The sequence below is a fragment of the Heteronotia binoei genome, chromosome 11 (assembly GCF_032191835.1).
Source record: "Heteronotia binoei isolate CCM8104 ecotype False Entrance Well chromosome 11, APGP_CSIRO_Hbin_v1, whole genome shotgun sequence".
Classification (NCBI taxonomy): Eukaryota; Metazoa; Chordata; class Lepidosauria; order Squamata; family Gekkonidae; genus Heteronotia; species Heteronotia binoei.
This window is the reverse complement of record NC_083233.1, coordinates 49,058,939-49,077,806: the sequence shown is the minus strand read 5'-3', so window position 1 is coordinate 49,077,806 and position 18,868 is coordinate 49,058,939. Positions and strand designations below refer to the sequence as shown.

The 18,868-nt window shown below is 45.3% G+C and overlaps 1 protein-coding gene across 1 annotated transcript; it reads right to left on the bottom strand.

The window, feature by feature from the left end:
- Positions 1-4,395: 4,395 nt before the first annotated feature.
- Positions 4,396-18,232, bottom strand: SLC2A11 (solute carrier family 2 member 11). The gene is made up of 12 exons (XM_060249789.1): positions 18,096-18,232; positions 16,697-16,795; positions 16,440-16,600; positions 13,217-13,341; positions 10,991-11,120; positions 10,328-10,476; positions 9,573-9,760; positions 8,694-8,804; positions 7,747-7,848; positions 7,571-7,646; positions 6,085-6,212; positions 4,396-5,668 (listed from the first exon to the last, which is right to left on the bottom strand). Exons 1-12 carry the CDS (start codon positions 18,132-18,134, stop codon positions 5,468-5,470), a joined length of 1,509 nt encoding a protein of 502 aa, XP_060105772.1. The 5' UTR covers positions 18,135-18,232; the 3' UTR covers positions 4,396-5,467.
- Positions 18,233-18,868: the final 636 nt, after the last annotated feature.

The window sequence follows — 18,868 nt, the reverse complement described above, 5'->3', positions numbered from 1 at the left end:
CTCCTCGTTCCTTGATGGTCGGGGACAAAGGGTGGCAGTTGGGGGTGAGCTGTCCCAGAGGCGTGTGCTGGATTGTGGGGTGCCTCGGGGCAGTTCTTTCCCCAATGTTATTTAATATCTACATGCGCCCCCTTGCCCAGATTGCCCGGAGGCATGGGCTGGGTTGTCACCAGTACGCTGATGACACCCAGCTCTATCTACTCATGGACGGCCGGCCCGACTGTGTCCCAGAAAACCTGGACCGGGCATTACAAGCCGTGGCTAGATGGCTCAGGCTGAGTAGGCTGAAACTTAATCCAGCGAAGACAGAGGTCCTTTGCTTGGGTCGCCGTGGTCTGAGGGGGGGGGGCGGAAATTCCACTTCCAGCCCTTGACGGTGTGCCATTGACAATGGCGCACAGGGTCAGGAGCTTGGGGGTACTACTTGAGCCTGCCTTATCTATGGAGGCTCAGGTAGCAGCCACTGCTAAGTCCGCATTCTTTCATCTTAGGCAGGCGAGACAGTTGGCTCCCTTCCTGGAGCGGGACGATCTAGCAACCATGCAACGGTCACCTCAAGGTTGGATTACTGTAATGCCCTCTACATGGGGCTGCCCCTGTGCTGAACCCGGAAGTTGCAGCTAGTGCAGAACGCTGCTGCCCGGCTATTAGGGCTCCCTAGACGGGAGCACATTCAGCCAGGCCTTCAGGGACTGCACTGGCTGCCAATAATATACCGAGTCCGGTACAAGGTGCTGGTTATTACCTTTAAAGCCCTATATGGTCTAGGACCTGCCTACCTTAGGGACCGTCTCTTCCCATATGTTCCCCAGAGAGTACTGCGATCTGGCTCCCAAAATCTGCTCGTAATCCCCGGGCCTAAGGAGGCCCGGTTGAAGTCAACCAGGGACAGGGCCTTCTCAATAACAGCCGCTTGCTGGTGGAACCAGTTACCGGAAGAGGTCAGGGCCCTGCGGGATATTGGACAATTCCGCAGGGCCTGTAAGACAGTCCTCTTCTGGTTGGCCTATAACTGACTGGCACCAAACCACTAAAGTACCAAAAACTGAAGGAAGTGTTTGGATTGCACGTTGTTGGACGGATGCACTGTTTTTAATGTTTTAATTTCTTAACTATGTAAATTGTTATTATATTTAAATTTGAATTTTATGTTAGAATCTTTGTATTGTGAGCCGCCCTGAGCCCGCCTTGGTGGGGTAGGGCGGGATATAAATCAAATAAATAAATAAAAAGCCCAGCAGGAACTCATTTGCATATTAGGCCACACCCCCTGACATCACCATTGTTTAGTGCAGGACTTTTTAATAGAAAAAGCCCAGTGGGAACATTTGCATATTAGGCCACACCCACTGACACCCCCCCAAGCCAGCCAGAACTGCTTTCCTGTACATTCCTGCTCAAAAAAAGCCCTGCCATCAACTATCCAACTATAGAGCTATCCAAACCTCTATTAACCTGACCATGCTACACTGTTTTCTCTTGCTCTATATTATCTTCACAATAACCCACTGAGGTAGGGAAGGTTAAGCCAAAACTGGGTGGAATAAGCCTAATCAGTAAACTTCCCAGCTGGGAATTTTAACTCCTCCTTCTTGGTCCTAATTTGAACTATATACTTTATCAGGGTCCCCAGCCTTTTTGATTCTGCAGGCAGTGGGCACCTTTGGAATTCTGACACAGAGTGGGGGGCACAGCCACAAAATGGCTGTCACAGAGGAAGACATAGCCACAAAATGACTGCTGCAGCTTACCTTCAGTCATATAGTGAAAACCCTTGTACAGTGGAGACAGCTGTTGCAATTTTATTTTTTTTTGGCCATCAAGTAGGGTTCCCAGTCTCCTGCTTGGGGCAGTGGTTCTCTCAGTTTTGAGGCACAGAGATGGCTGGTAGGAGGGATCCCTACCCCCGAGCAGCTCTGTTGGGACTTGATGTTCCTGGCACAATGATGTCACCTGCAAGTAGGGTTGCCAAATCCAATTCAAGAAATATCTGGGGACTTTGGGGGTGGAGCCAGGAGACCTTGGGGGCAGAGCCCGGAACAAGGGTGTGACAAGCATAATTGAACTCCAAGGGAGTTCTGGCCATCACATTTAAAGGGACAGCACACCTTTTAAAATACCTTCCTTCCATAGAAAATAATGAAGGATAGGGGCACCTTCTTTTGAGGCTCATAGAATTGGACCCCTGGTCCAATTCTTTTGAAACTTGGAAGGTATTTTGGGGAGAGGCACTAGATGCTATACTAAAAATTTGGCGACTCTACCTCAAAAAACAGCCCCCCCCCAGAGCCCCCAATACCCGTGGCTCAATTCCCCATCATTCCCTATGGGAAACGTTCATGGAGATGCATAATGGCTGTGGGGGAGGGGCTTCCCCTGCTGGCCAGCTGGCTGGGGGAGGGGGGAAGCCTGTAAAATCGGGGGATCCCCCGCTGGGACCTGGGGATTGGGAAGCCTACCTGCAAGTGATGTCATCGCAGCAGGCATGTTGCGCAGGGGATGCTCTATAGCATTTGGGTAAAAACCGGGGGGGGGGGGGGGGGGGGTTAGCAGGAACGCACAGGAATGCAGTTCCGGCTAGTTTGGGATCAGGGGGGCAGGGCCTAATATGCAAATGAGCCCATCAGGGGAGGGTGGGATACAAATGTAATAAAATAAATAAATAAATAAAATTTATACAAAAGAAGTCCTGATAAGAACTCTACGGCACATCCCCCACTGGGAGCCAAGTAAGACCTGGCAACCAAACCATCAAGCCACAGCTAACTTGTGGCAATCCTGTGGAGCTTTCAAGGCAAGAGGCATTCAGAGATGGTTTGTCATTGCCTGCCTTTGAATTGTGACCCTGGTATTTCTCTGGGTCTTCCATCCAACTATTGACCAACACTAACCCTGCTAATCTTGTGCCCATTAAGTGTTTTTAAAAAATCTGCCCAGCCAATCAAAAGCCTTGCTGGGCAAAAGCCCCACACGTTATAAAAACACTTGATGGGCACAAGAAAGGTGTCAGTCAAAGGCACCAAATTGAGGGTACACATTACCGCACTGGGAAAGGAGAGGCATTTTACTCTCCCAGCAAGCAGTCAGTCCCCTCCCCTGCCATGGAGAGTCCAGCATGGATGCTTTGTCCAAGCTCTTCTGTGTAAAAACTTCCTTTCAGAGTGGCATTTTATATCACTGCAAGTGAAGACTTCGCTGCATTTAGGTTGAGAGATTTCAAGGAAGTTTCTGGGAAATTCCTGAAAATTTAGGGGTGGAGCTCAACATTTGGTCACGGCGAGCTCTAGGGAATGGATAACCAGTTTGTGTCCACAAATAATACAACATACAATGGCCCAGTTTCTTTCCCTTGACCTTTTACTACCTGCTGGAAGTGGAGGGGGAAGCGTGTATGTGGGAGTAAAAAAAATGTTGATTCACTTCACTGTTGGATCTGCCTTTTATATGGAACCAAGGGAGGCAGAGAGGGCTGCTTACTCAAGTAGAAAACTGGAAGAAACTGGGGAGAAAGAGCTACTGCTGATATGATTAATTAACTCCAAGAAGGAAGGCAAGTTTTTGTATAACATTTCATGAAAGGAAGACCTGAAACTCAGGCCTACTCTACATATCCCATTATGTAAAGTCTGAGTGTTGGGACACTAGGCTAGTCTGAACCACTTAAGAAGTGAGGGACTACATTTTTCAAAGTTCCTCTGCAATTTATAAACTGTTATCGATCTGTGGCCCCCATCTGCTGATAGCTAAATCTGCAGATTGGAGCTATGTCGATGCTAAATGTGACACTCCATGAATAACACAGGACAGCCCCACTTCTCTTCTGGCTTTCTACCTTTGTAACTCGGTTGGCTGTTTAAAGATGTTTAAGGGTTGACATAGGCTGTTTATCTGAATCTGTAACAATTTTTGTAGAAGGAAGGATACTGCAGTACACCACTCTCCTTGGTGATATAGAACTTGTATGTCCTTTTTCAGAAAAATCAGACCCCAGGGGTTCTCTCTCATGCTCCCCACCGAGTTCTCTTGCTGAGCTCCAAGTTCAGCTCCCTTGTTAGAAGCCTTGTTTGAATTGAAGCACTGGACTCAAACCCTGGGATCAAGCCTTGCCTGCATATAAACCTTCCCCCCTTTACTTGCTCTGTCTGTGCCTACATGCATGTGGGAAGCAAAATCACACTCATGTGTTACAAGTTTTTTACCAAACTAGGCCTGACTCATTTTCTAAACAATTGTGAGTTGGAAGGAGAAGAGTAAATTATTGCTACTAGTTACAAGTAAAAGACATGTTTTTCCGTATCTCATCAGATACTACAATATCAAAGCATTTTTCTATCATTGTCCTTCCAGCATACCATTATTTCATTCTCATCAAGAACAGCACCAATATTTCAAAAAGTGGTTAAAATCCAAAGGATTTATTAAATGATGCATATCAATGAAGACTTCTTCTATCCAGAATTTCTTGGTACTGCCCACATTCTCAACAAGTTCACAGAGAAGGCTGCATAACTATCAATCATGCAGCAGATGCCATTCAGAGAAGGACCACCATGCTGGGGCCTCCTCCAAGCTCCCTTGCCCCCATCACACCAGACCCTGAAATCCAGGATCAACAGGCATCAACAAAAGTTATAATGAATGCTCCAAGTTTATGCTACAAAACATGTAGTTTTTAAGGTACCACAAGATTCTTTTTTGGGGGTGGTGGTAAGATTATATACCCCTTGCCTCTCCTGTCTTTTTGATTAAATATCACCTCCCAAAGTTATGATTAGCTTTGTGAGTTGGATGGGATGGATGGTATAGATAGTCTTCTGCCTTTTTTCCCCCTCACAGAGGGGGAGCAAGGTATGGGAGGAGGTTGTTAAAATATTTCCTCCTCCAGTGATTTGAGGTTGCTAAACAACAAATCCTCAGTCCTCAAACAAGAACTTCCAATCAGTTTGAACAGTAGATACATTTTCAGACTCTAAAGCATAGGTTTTGGGGTGTGGGTTCACAGATTTTAAAACCTGAGATTACCACAACTGATTCTCAAAATTTGTTTCAGATGTATTAAGAATTCTGAATTGCCTAGAAAATCCTGTTACTAATAATTCCTATAACATTTCTTTGTGCAGATTACACTGATATCTGAGCATTAAAAGTGGAGATTTTTGGCTGCCTCCAGGCTGATTATTCCTGCTCTTATGCAATTGCTGAGAGTTAAAATCTAGTCCAAATACTGACATTCCATTACTGACATTCCAAATACTGACATTCCATGAACTCATGCCAGTTCAGAAATCCAGATTTTGATTCCATATATTTTGAAGAGAACATTTCCATTCTGAGGCAAAGACCTTTCCATACAGTCTTTCAGAAATGAAAAAAGGATTCTTTCCCCACCCAAACTGGGTTCAGCTCTCAGCCAGGAAAGTTAGGATAGATTTTCTTATTGCCAGTGACCTTTCAGTTTGCTCAGTGGTTACAACATGGTGGATTTAGTATCTTCCAAGTTTGTCCAGGAATTCTCACAAGTCTGAGTTTTGAAATTGCGCTTGTTGAACTCTTCAGAGATTTCCAGGAGACTTTTCCCCCTGGTCTCAGGGAGGAAGAAACTGACATACAGAGCAGTGCAGACACAAACTGTGAAAAAAGGAAGATAGCAGAAGTGGCCCAGTCCTTCCTAGGAGAGGGGGGCGGGGACAGAGAGAAAATGAAAAGACATTAGAATATAAGTTATCACTTCTTAGAAACAAGACAACCGAGTAGGAAGCAGAGCAAGGCTAGGGACAAATGATGCCTTGGGAGTGAAGCAAATGTGGTGTTGACACTGTTGGCCATTTTCAAATATAACATTTAAGCCCAAATAGACCTATAAGGTGAACACATAAGATGCTGAACAGAAGGCATATTTAGTTTAAAATGGCTCTGTTCCACTCCTTGTATTAATAACATTTGGGTCTGGAACAACATCATATATATAGCTAGATTCGAGTTCAATAGCACTTAAGAGGCCAACAAGATTTTCATGGTATAAGCTTTTAAGAGTTACCAACATGAACATCCTCTGAAACTATCTTATATATATAGTATACCCACCACAATGAAAGGAAATGCCATTCCCACCACAAATAGGTTGGTCCAGAGCAAAGAGCCACAGATCATGTAGCCAGCAGGGCGGGACATCTGATCAAAAATCTCAGTGGGTAGCATTCCTGTCACACCGGCTAGATAAAGCAAGTAAGTTATTCATTGTTCTCTGTTTCGTAGTGCAAACAAATAAATTAAATATACTCAGGGGTGGAATTCCAGCAGGTGCTCCTTCGCATATTAGGCCACACACCCCTGATGTAGCCAATCCTCCAAGAGCTTACAAGGCTCTTTTCTGTAAGCTCTTGGAGGATTGGCTACACTGGAGTGTGTGGCCTAATATGCAAAGGAGCTCCTGCTAGAATTCCACCCCTGAATATACTACAACTGTCAAAAAAGTCTCTTCCCCACTTCCAAACAACCTTCTTGCATTGCATCATACCAATGTACCATACACATATTTTACCCAAGAAAATAGCAGAAAGCCTCAATGCCATTGCCAATCAAGCCCATCACCCCCATAATTAGGGATTATGGTCCCAAGCTAGTGGAACTCTCTCCAACCTGGCCCCAACCTAGTGGAGTTCTCTGCCAAGTACCATAAGGACCATGCAGGACCTTAAGAAATTCTGCAGGGCCTGTAAGGCTGAGATGTTCCACCAGGCCTTTGGTTGAGGACAGCAAGTTTCCATCTTGGCTGGCACCCTCTCCTGCTCTCCACATTTGTGTTAACTCACACTCTGCTCACAAAGTAGCCAGCAGTCTGAAAAGGGGATTAATTTTATTGCCATCTTTTAAAAATGTGTTCCTTGTTATCATTATTTTATATGTATTATGCTTTTACTCATGATGTACATCGCCCAGGGCCTTGCAGTGGCAGGGACTGCACAATTCATAAATTTAAACAACAAAAAGTGAATGATGTTATTTCATTAACATGCCACATCTGCTGGCTTTGGCTGCTAGGAGAGTCTGGTGTCTTGAGGTCAAACTTGGTTGGTTCTACAACACAAATCCTAACTTGCTGTTTACTGAATGTCTCATCTTGTTGACTGTATTGACTCACTCTGTGCAATCCACCTTGAATTCCCATGACAAAGGCAGACTATAAATAATGTAATTTTTTAAAAATAAATATTTCCTTTGCAGTGACAGTAGGGAGTGGCCTGGTCTAGACAGGTGAACATGGCTATTTGTTCTCCTTTCCACACCTACCGTTTCCTCTTTGTTTCCTGTTCCTGGCTTTCCACACTGTCCCCCAGGGGCCTAGTAGTATTTTCAGTAACAACCTTTTGCCACTAGGCTTCACATAGCCTCTTGAGATTGAAGTCCACTGAAGGGTGACATCAGATTGAGGATCTCTGTTTGAGGAAGTCTAGTCCCTATGGATACCAGGAATTCTCATTTAAATGCCAATGTTATGGCGATATGTAAAGCTGCCCCCATTTCAGTTTGACATATTCTGAATGAAAGAAGCAATTCTGTGCTGACTAACCTGGTCCAATTCCAAAGCTCAGAATATAGGCGAAGATGCAAGCCATGCTGAGATATGGCATCCAGCTAATCTTATCCTGCAAGCCCAAAAACACATTACAAAATGAGTTCACAAGGAGTCTGACTCATACCTGATCCCTGCTGCTGAAATTCACCCTATTTCTACTGCCTGGATACCTGCAAGGATAGAGCCACCATGAAGACCACGGCCCACACTGCCATAAGACTGTATCCCCCTATCATCAGCATCCTTCGTCCAGCACGTTCTATGATGAGGTTCTGGAATAAAACACAGGAGACTCACTGGAAGCAGGTAATTGAACAGATCTGGAGACCTGCCACTCTCATTTGAACCAGACCCACTGGTCTTTTAGTCACTGCTTCTGACAGCTCTCAGAAACGAACACTCTGGTTAACTTTCTTGACCATGAAAATGTGCCTGACCAGGTTGCCTTATGTTTCCAGAGCCATCTTTTACAACACATCTGCTTTCTGCTTGTGAAATGGACTAAACGGTCTTTCAAGAGTACGTCTCTGTTATTATCATTCTTCTGAGTTTATGCAGAAGCAGAAGACTCTGGGGATAAGTCAGTGGCTGGCTGAAATATCCCAACTTTCAGGCATGGACAGTTGGTATGAACACAAGTGTGCACAAGTCCATGTAGGTGGAGAATTGATAAAGAGCACTGATACTGTTTTAACACAAGTGATCTCTTTTGTCTCTCCATTCTTTCCTTTTCTGATTAACTTGGCACAACAATTAGTTGGGGCTAGGAAAAACATACGGAAGGTAAAATGGCTGCCCTTCAGCTCTTCTTCCCCCTTAGTGGCCCTCTGTGAGGGAGATAAAATAGGAGGGCAAAATGCTATAGCAACTTGCAGGCCACACTTGGAGCTTTGGCTTGACTCAATGAAGAAAAACTGCCTCTTCTCCTTGCAACAGGAGATGTCCTGCTGATACTCGATCAGGAAGAATGAGACTCTAGGACCTCCAGCCACCCCTCTGCCATATTTTGAGCCAAAGCAGAATTTTTCAGATTACTATCACTTTGAGGCACAACAAACCAAAGGCAGAAAAGCATTCAATGGCTGCACACAATGTACTTGCTCCAAGAGGTTCTCACACAAGTCATGGCTGTAATCAGTTCACAGCTTCCTGTGCCAATAATGTAGTACTGGATTTTGTCATAAGGAATCCCTGCCTCCTGGAAAACATAGGAGGCATAGAAATACATCTGGGGAGAGAAAAATAGAAAAAAAACATGGGTGAAGGTGTATAGATCATTGGCCTCATACCTCCCTGATTTGTCATCATGTACTTCTAAGAATTTAGGGGGGGAAGGGGGACTTGTCCAACATCTAGATTCCCCTTGAAGAATCCGGTCAACAATATTTGGCATCTGTGAGTAGTGCTTTCAATTGTTCAAAGTGCTTCACAATTCTTATAATAACCTTCAAGACAAGTATGTACTATCTCCATGAAAGATGTAAAGATTTGAAACTAAACATCTTTTCCCCATGTAGGGGTACGACCAGAAATGTAGGGGGAGGGGGGAATGAAATATATGCAGTAATTCTTTTCAAATCAGATCTAAACTTATTTTACAGCTTAAGAATTACATCTTTCTAAATAAACTGAACTCAATGGGCATAGGACATAACTCCATTTAGAAGTTCACTATAGATCTCTTATTTCCCATGCTATAATAGCTACCAGGATGACAGAACTGGAGTAAACAAGAATGTTCATTTGCACACATTTTTGTACCTTCTGTGAGATTTTGCACTTCTCCATGGCAATGCAAAACTTACTCCAGGCAGCATTCTAGCTTTTTTGGAAAAGGCCCTTCAGGCCCACAGCTACTCAATCAGCCCTGACCCAGCATGAACTCATAATGCCAACATGCCCTTAAGAGTTTCTTCAGGATCCTGGTCCTTGCCAATTGTTACCAGCTTAAAAATAAGAGATGGAATCTAAGCCAGCCTCCTCCACTACAACTTGCCGAGTCATTGCCACAGAGCTGCATCGCACTGCTGAGCACAAGGATGGTGATCAGCTGCCACCTCACGGCAGGGTTCCGGAACAACTCCCAAGGCCCTTTGGCTTTCTTTCCTTGGACGGCTGCCTGTTCAGCCAACATCTCCTTCATCTCGCTGCTCAAGTCATGACTGCCTCGCAGTTTCTGCAACGCTGTAAAAGAGCCAGAAAAGGGTAGCATCAGGATCCAGCTCTAATCTTGACCTCCCCCAAAACTTCCAACCAAATAGCCAGTCACAGAATGACCACTTTCTAGTATGGGGTCCAAAATTTATCAGGAAACAGGATTCACCAACATATTCTAAAGTCCAAACTCTGCTTCAAGGGAAAACATCAGTGAACAAACAGAGCAAATAAGCATCGCAGCCTGATACTAGCCTATGGAAGGCCAAAGAAGACAATTTTCTCTGCCGTGGTTCGGCTCTGTGCTTTTGTGGTAATCTAGGACAGCACCCAAGAGGGGAGCCTGTCTTTGGGAATACATCATTGTCTAAGGCCACTGCAAATCACCTGCAGCTGACTCTTATGGCCAAAATGTTTTAAAGAAGGCTTTTTTTGTTTTTGCTTCCTGTAACATACAAAGTGCCCCTTATCTTGAGGCTACCACTTCAGGATGGAACCCCAAATCTTTACAGTAGAGCAGCCCCATGACTTTGTTGTATGTTGTGACAGTCCAGCATCCGTGTTCCCCAGGATGCTAAAGCGGAAGCATAAACTCACCACAAATGCATGACTCCTTATCTCCTCGGTCAATTAGTAAGTACCGGGGGCTTTCTGGGGCCCAGGGCAGAAGCAACAGCTGGATCAGGCTGGGCACCGCATTGCTGGCCAAAAGAAGAGGCCAGTTCTCCTCTGCTCCTAATATCTCTCTGCATTAAAACACAGAACTACATGAGCCAAAAGCATTAGATCCCAGAGCAACTTTATCAGGCTGCCATTTGCAAAGTGACCTCTCCCTTGTCATGGATCAGTTGAGTCAAGACAAGGCTGGTTCCCAGCAAAGAAGACATTTAGACAACATCCAAGATGCTTTAAAGTTACCACACAAAATTTTTTCCAATGCTACATTCTGAAGTAAAGGAATAGCTGCTTGTGGCTCCTGAAGCAGGGACGTGCTATAAGGGATGCCCAAGATAAGGTCAGAAGGCATATGATGCAACAATCTTGCTGAAGCTAAGCAGCTCTGGGTCTGGTCAGCACCTTGATAGGAGGTCTTCTAGGACTGTCCCCACTCCTGGGTGCACAGCCTTGAGTGACAGAAGAAAGGTGGGGGATAACTAACAACTACCCAAAATGCTCTGGGGTGGCTTCAGCCTCAAAAAACTTTAAGCAGGGCCAGAGGCCACAATGAACCCTCCCCCCAGAGCTTCCCAAGCATCTCACCTCAGGCCAACAACTTGCCCCAGCACCAGCCCCAGGGCAGTAAAGGATGCTGATGTCAGGGTCACTGCTCCACGGAGCTCTTTGGGTGCGCTTTCCCCCAAGTACATGGGCTGAATGTTCATGCCTACCCCTGGGCAGAAAAGATCGACAAAGCAGTTCAGCCTGATATTCATCTCTCAGGGCCAAGCTACAGAATACGTCTAACGCATGCTGGGTTACAGGTGCACAAATGGACTTGCTGACAGATGTACATCAGGATAACTCTTAAAACACTTAAAAAGTGTACGTGCCCTAGGAAGAAGATGTGGAACCAGAGAAAAGGGATAAAAAGCCTCCCCTTTTGCCTGTCCAAAGCAGGGTGGGATGGGAACTCCTTCTCCAACTTCACAGTGCTCCATCATAGTGCCCAGAAAGTGAGTGCTTTTGAAGGTGAGTTCCTCACAATCTACATCTGCCTGGTGCACCTGTGGCCCAGCACGTGTTGGGTGTCTCATGTAGTTATGTGCTCAGTCTATAATTTGATTTTTCTCTCTCATACACACATGCTCTTTATAACTGTGAAAGGTAAGCTGAGCTGTATTTTGTGGAATGTCAACAAAACTCTAATTTCCCTAATTCTCTAATCTTTGCTCATACTTCCTCTGGCATCTTTTCTCTATGTGTACATGTTCTTCTCTTCTGTGTTTCCAGTTGGATTTTCCTGTGTACAGACAGGCACACTAGACATTTGCAGACATTATTGCTAATTTTTCTTTCCTTTTTAAAAAAACAACCTGCAAAACCTTCAGGGTACATTATCAAGTGACAGTGTGACTCACATGGACTATGGCTTCCAGTACAGGAAATACTCATTCTACTGGCAGCCCTCCAAGCATAATTCTCTCTCCTGCTCCTGCTTCCTACAAACAGCCCTCAGCTGCCATTATTCAACCTTTGGAACCCTCCAAGATTTTCCACAGCTCCCACAGAAGAAGACCTCTCTCCTTAAACGCACCACCATTTGCAGGACACTCATTGAACTAATAAGGAGAGGAATGTCAATAATTACTTCCATGGCCCACTCTCTGGTATCCCCAAAAATTGGAAACCGTCCAAGCAAAATTTTTGAGATCAATTCTGCAGGACCCTCCTGGCATTCCAAATGTTCTTATTAGAACTGAATTGGGCATGGTCCCAGTAGAGGCAAGGCTTTGGATACTGTCCATCCAATACTGGCTGAAACTCATTTTTTATCCTAAAGGGCTGACAGGCTTAATCCTTCAAGATATTATGGAGCCCCCATGACTGAAAGCGATAGAGAAAAGACTTCCTTTTTATGGCCTGTCAAGTCAATACATTAGCAACCTGGCAAACGATAAGGCAAGAGTGATGGTGGCTCAAAGGATATTAGATACTGCCAGACAAACTGACTTAAATAACTCACAAAAATGGTACACCTTTATAGAGCTGTTTCATAGGTTATCTCCCATGCCATATTTGTTTCACCTAGAAAACCATGAATACAGAAGAATATTCTCCCTTACGAGGTGGGACGCAGTTACAGAGGGTAGATACAGGAAAATCCCCTATGAAGTTCGTATATGCCCTTGCGGTAATGATGGCATAGAGTCATTAGTTCATGTCTTTTATAATTGCAAGGTGTACAGTAAGCATACGGAATCCTTCCTGCCTTGCATGATTACTCTCCCTACTAGCAGTCAAAAAATATGCCAACTTAAAGAACTCCTGGAGGGCAAATATTCTACAGTTACTCTTAAAATAGCTAAATTTGGTTGGTTTGTCTTTAGGACGAGAAAATTACTAGAAACATAAAATGCCAGAGTATGTTTGTTGTAATGGCCATTTCTGTATATTTTTTCAGTTTTAATAATCTTACAATCAGTTTACAATAATCTTACCAGTAAAGCCCTTCTTCTTTCTATGGAATTCTGAAGAGTGCCACTGGAGTGGCACACTTGGCTACAGATTTTGGGACTGAGTCTTGGCACATCAATAAAAGTCAGTCCTTAGTTTTCAACTCCAGGCTGCTGCCAGAACCAGGACAGCTCATGAGTTTTGATACTATCTCATCAGCAAAAACTGCTATAATGGTTTGTTGGGACTAGGGAGAAAAGGAGCCAGGCTGGCTTCATGGAGTGAACCAGAAATGTTTGTTAAAACACTGCTGCTGTTGCTGTGATGTTGGCTCACAGTTAATTTTTCAGTTACTCACTACTTTTTACCTACCAGAATTGATTCCTGCAAAAAATCTGCTCAGCATGATCATTTCGAAGGATTTTGCTATCCGGCTGACTCCCACAAGCAAGGCAGCAAGGATCACAAACATGTTGTTCAATAACAAAGATTTCTTCCTTCAGAAAGAGAAAGAAGGAGAAAACATGCAAAAGCTCAGATCCAAGAGGGTAGGTACAGAACCTCTGGATTTCTAACCCTAGATGGGAAAGTATGGAATCCTTCACTCTGTTGGCTGACTGACATCTTTGGATTTCAAGTCACATTGCCAGATTATTTCTAGGGGGAAGCAGCCGTTTTTGTAAAATTGGCCCAGTAGCAAAATTCAAAGGTTACCAAATTGATGAAAGGAAGGCAAAGGATGAAAGCCTGACTTTGGGATGGGTCCAGTAATTAGTGTGGATTTCATTGTAGCTTGATGTTTCCAGTGCTGGTTCCCTCTCCCTGCAACCTTTGCATCTAAAGCCATCTATGACACTGTGGGGCTGGAAGATGGCAAGGCACTTTTAAGGGCCACTTGGGGGAGCACAGCTGAGGGCCATAAATCTGAGTATGGCTGGAAGGGTACTGACTGGGAAGAGGCTGGCTGTTAGGGGCTAGAGTCACTTGGTTGGGAGAGGGTATGCCTGGTGAGGGTGAAGGTCATAGGGTGCTGGGCAGACGCCTGGGGAGGGTTTAAGGACAGCTGTGGAGAGGAATTGGGTGGTGCAAGATCAGAGCAACACACAGTGAGGAAAGGGACAGTAGGCAGCTGAGAAAGGGAGTGCTGTGAACTGCTCTGGGAAAGCCTTGCTAGCTGTAAAAGTTCACAAATAAAAAGTCTATTGCTGCAGCCTTCTCTACATCTATATCTTCCTCCCATTGAAAATGGAAAGTTGTCCATGACCAGTCTGCTGAAATTTCCTGCCTTAGCCTTGAAAACAGTGTGTGGGAATGCGACAATCTGAAGACTACACCATTGCTGCTGTCCTAGAGAACACTCTTTGAAAATTCCCCAGCATAAGATTCAAACCCATACACCCCTGTGTGCCAACACACTGCTGTTTCCCACTGAGCTACCAGGGAGCTCTGGTGTAGGTCCTGTTGTGATTTTTGGTGAAAGCAGAAGGACAGTGAGGATAAGTTCATGGAGAGGAGAAGGAGAGCAAAGGTAAAACACACTTGAAAAGAAGTGCAGGATGAGGTCAAAAGACAGGAAGAGACATAAGTGATTTGGAACTGAGGCTAAGCAGCATAGTAGCCAATTTTGCAGATGATACCAGATCATTCAGAATTGTGAAAACCAAGATGGATAATAAAGGGTGCATTCACACTACACTAATGCTTTTTACATCCGGATTTTTGCTATTCTTACACAAGAATTTTGCTCAATGAGTAATTAAACTGTGGAATTCACTGCCAGGGAAGGTAGTGGTCGTAAATACAGATAGCTTTAAAAGGGGTTAGACAGATTTATGGAAGAGCTATTAATGGTTACTAGCAGTGTTCCCTCTAAGCTGAGTTAGTGTGAGCTAGCTCACAGTTTTTTAGCCTCTGGCTCACACATTTTTGTCTTAGCTCAGGAAGGATGGCCCCAGAGTAAACTAATTTATTTAGTAGCTCACAACTTTAATGCCAGTAGCTCACAAAGTAGAATTTTTGCTCACAAGACTCCACAGCTTAAAGGGAGTATTACTAGCCATCATGACTATAGGACGGGGTGGCCAACGGTAGCTCTCCAGATGTTTTTTGCCTACAACTCCCATCAGCCCCAGCCAGCATGGCCAGTGGCTGGGGCTGATGGGAGTTGTAGGCAAAAAACATCTGGAGAGCTACCGTTGGCCACCCCTGCTATAGGGAGCCTCCATATCCAGAGGCAGAAGACCCTTGAATACCAGTATGGGGAGGCAACAGCAGGAGAAGGCCTCCGTTTCTATGCTCTGTTTGCCCTCCAGGGCAAGTAACTGTGTGAGACAGGATGCTGGACTAGACAGACCAGTGGTCTGATCCAGCAGGCTGTTCTTATGTTATGAGAGTCAGCGTAGTATAGTGCTTAAAATGTCAAGACTAGGATCTGGGAATCCCCACTCTGCCATGGAAGCTTGCTGAGTGATACTCTCAGCCTAACCTACCTCACAGGGTTGATATGGGGATAAAACAGAGCAGGAGGAGGAGGATGTATGCTGCTTTGAGTCCCCATTGGGAAAACAAGCAGGACATAATTAAAGTAAATAAATAAAAAGAAATAAACGTTTATCTGAAAGAGGGAGAGAAGACAGATGCTCTGACCTGGTGAGTCAGAGGGCTTTTGGACCAGTGAACTGCCACTGCTCATGTTACTGTAATAAATCGAGAAGTGTTTCACTTGGACTTGGCTACTTGGACTCCTTAGTGGATGGGGAGATGTAAATGTGCCCTGTTTTCCAGAGGCTGCCACAAACTGTGTACTGACTGATGTTTTTGACGCATGGTTGACAGGCGGGTGCTGTCTGTGCACAACCTGGGGGTCTGGTAGCTGCTTGCACTGATGTGTTAGATTTCTGTTCTCTTCCTGCTTCCTTTTCTGAAGTGAGTCCTATTTAGGAGTCCAGCACTGTTCCACAAGATTAGACTGGGTGTGTAGCAGTCCCACAGGATTACCCTATCTGTACTATTGATTTCCCTGGATTTTATTTCCAAGTAAACAGGTCTAAGGTCATAGCAATGTAAGCCAATACTTCTCTCCTGACTCTAAAACACAGAAAAATAGCAGAGAGCATGAAACAACACTGCAAGCTATGTGGAAATATCAGCTATGTGGATGGGCCATCTTAGGCAGATTAGTTTAAACTAAGTGTTTTCAGTGAAAGAGAAGTGTAGAAATGGTTCCTGGATGAACTTAACAGCTTGTACTCAAAATAAGCAGAGACAGAAAAAATGCACAGATTGTCCCAGGATCAGAAACTGGAGGCCAAAAATATCACTGATCTATAAGCACAAACACAGCAGGTTACTTGGAATGAGACTTGGACTTGAAATCTCTTTCACTTAATACCAAGGTTCACTGGGGATTTAAAAGCAATGCGGGTTTTTTTTTTTGCTGCAATGCATTTTCATCTTGGATGAATATTGGAGCACACATATTCACTCCCTCTTCCCACTTCTGTTTTCTCAGCTCTTGGCATATTATCCAATTCAGTACTGGACTTCCCAACCACCTGCAACCACAGTGTGAAGTAGAAATCTAAACACAGCTCACCTTCCCAGTTTAATAGCCATAGGACCTGCAAGGAGGGCTCCAGCGAGTCCCCCCAGAGGAAATACCGACACAACAAAGGACCACATGAGGGTTATCCTGCTTTGTTCCAGGGGCAGCCCGGTGCGTTCCAGCCACGTCTCATTGATAAATGCCTGGATAAACTGCAGTGTGACAGAACAAGACATTTTGACGGAATAAAGAACTGTCTTCAGGTGCCACTCACCCCTCTACTGTGAAAGCAGCTCAAGATTACTTACTGATGTTGGGGCATTGATGATGGTGAGGTTGTAACCATACTGGAATGTACCTCCAATTCCTGCAGCACATACAGTCAGAACCAGGACCTTGCCCTGAAGCTAAGGATCAAAAATATGTTTAGAAGAGTGTGTGTGTGTGTGAAGTGACCTTATGACTTAATGACCTCCAAAATGTTCTGTCATTACCAGCCTGGAAAATACAGAGAAAACGGATGCAAACCGGACAAAAAGGTAACCTGGTTGGGGAGATCTGAGAAGCACACTGAACCCAGAGACCCCTCCTCCCTCATTTCACACACACACTACTTTGACCAGTGAGGGCAGCAAACAAGGACGGTGACAGCAGCACCGTTTGCTCACGTCCATCAGCGTCAATGCAATGCTACCAAAGACTTACACAACCCGTTTCAAATGTCCCAGCTTGGCAAATGGCCCACCCGTTCTGCTGCTAGTCTGTCCTCCTTTTCCCTTGCAAAGACCTGTTTTCCCACCTTGGGGTCTGGATCTTCTGGCATGGCTGCTGCAGACCATTGTGGTCTCCCCACCAAACCAATACCCCAGGAATCTCTACTTAAATCCAAGGGGAGCAGCAGAAGCATCTTGATATAATAACTGCAGCAGTCCCCAGCAGAAGCTATAAGACAGCCTGCCTGGTAACTCGCTTCCACAAGGCCCTCCTTGTTTACCATCATCCTTCAACGTACAGAATGGCCAGATCCTTGCTCTGATTGCAGCACTTCTTCCTGAAGTTGGAGTTTGAGCTTTCAGTGCTTTGTCTGACTCATGAGTCATCAGGATTTGCCCCAGCAACTATTTTCATTGCAAAGTTTTTACTCTGATAATACAGAATAAAGAAGAAAGTGAAGCTCAGCATACCTATGTGGGTGATTCCTTTTCTGGCAGCCCAAACATACCTGGGACTAGAAAGGAAGGTTTTCAGCTGCACCATCTCTGGCTTTTTGGGCCATGCATTGCCACAACCAATTGGAGTTCACAACTAAAGTGATAAGTTTTAGAATAGCTTAAGCAAGGCTGCAGAATACCCATATGTTCTACTGGTTTATGATAACAATTAAATTTAAACCTCGTATTTCAAGGAGGAGTTTCTGTGGGGAGGGGAGCAAGGAGTTGGAATTGGAAAAGCTGGAGGCCGTCTACAGTATGGAGCAAAGAACCAGATTACCTCCTCACCTGTGGGGTTTTTTTTTAAGTATTAATTATTCATTCAGGCGCAACCCACCAAATTTTGTTAGGAGGAGCCTTCAGCCAGCATCCTTGAACAAAACGCCTCAGCTAATCAATCCGGGGCGGCGGGGAACTGTAGTACCGCCTTCACCGTCCTGCCCACCAGGAAGCAGAAGACGGGAGGGGCCACGGCAGGTGCGCGGGAGAGACTCACCTGGCGATGGCGGTCATTGGGCTGCGCCTCATCAGCCATGACACAGGCTCCGGATTCGGAACGCAGGCCAGAGCGTGGGCTCGGCCGGGGACTGCGGCTGTGGCAGGTGCCGGTAGGGCGGCCAACGCCTTGAGCCCCTCCTCTAGTGCGGTAGAGCCAATCAGGCAGCTCAGTGCCTTAGAGCACGTGCAGAAGGATAGAATCTCCTCTGGCTTCGCTGTGCAGAGCGCATCCCCAGCCCCTGCGAGTCTGGAGCGGTTCTAGGACTCCAGAGCTTTTGCCTGAACCGGCTTGGACTGCCTAGCGGCTGATCCGAAGGCTAATAATTGGCAGCTGCCGGAGATTCTCTATCTGCTCCTCCTGTATATGGGGAAGGGGGTGGACTGTGAGCTGGCAGAGAGTAGCCACCAGCTATGTTTGGAGAAACTTGACTAAGGGCAGGGTAAAAACCAAGACAGATGATAGTGCAAACTGGAGGGAATTCTGTTGGAAAAAGCAGTTTCCCTGCAGACCTCTGAAACGTCTGCTGGCCAAATATTTTGCAGGAAACCCACTGACCGTTTTGCTCTGTTCCCCCTCCCCCTTCCATCGAATGAGAACTTGGCTCTGGAAGGAGAAAAAGATTTATGCTTTTAAAAAATAAAAGGCGCTAGTGCTCTAGCAGCTACCCGACTGAGCTTCTCAGCAATTCTCTGAGCCCTGGGATGTTGAAGTGATCCTAAGAATCACCCTTGGTCTACTGTGTTTGTGAGCGTGGCTGGCACTAGTCTTGA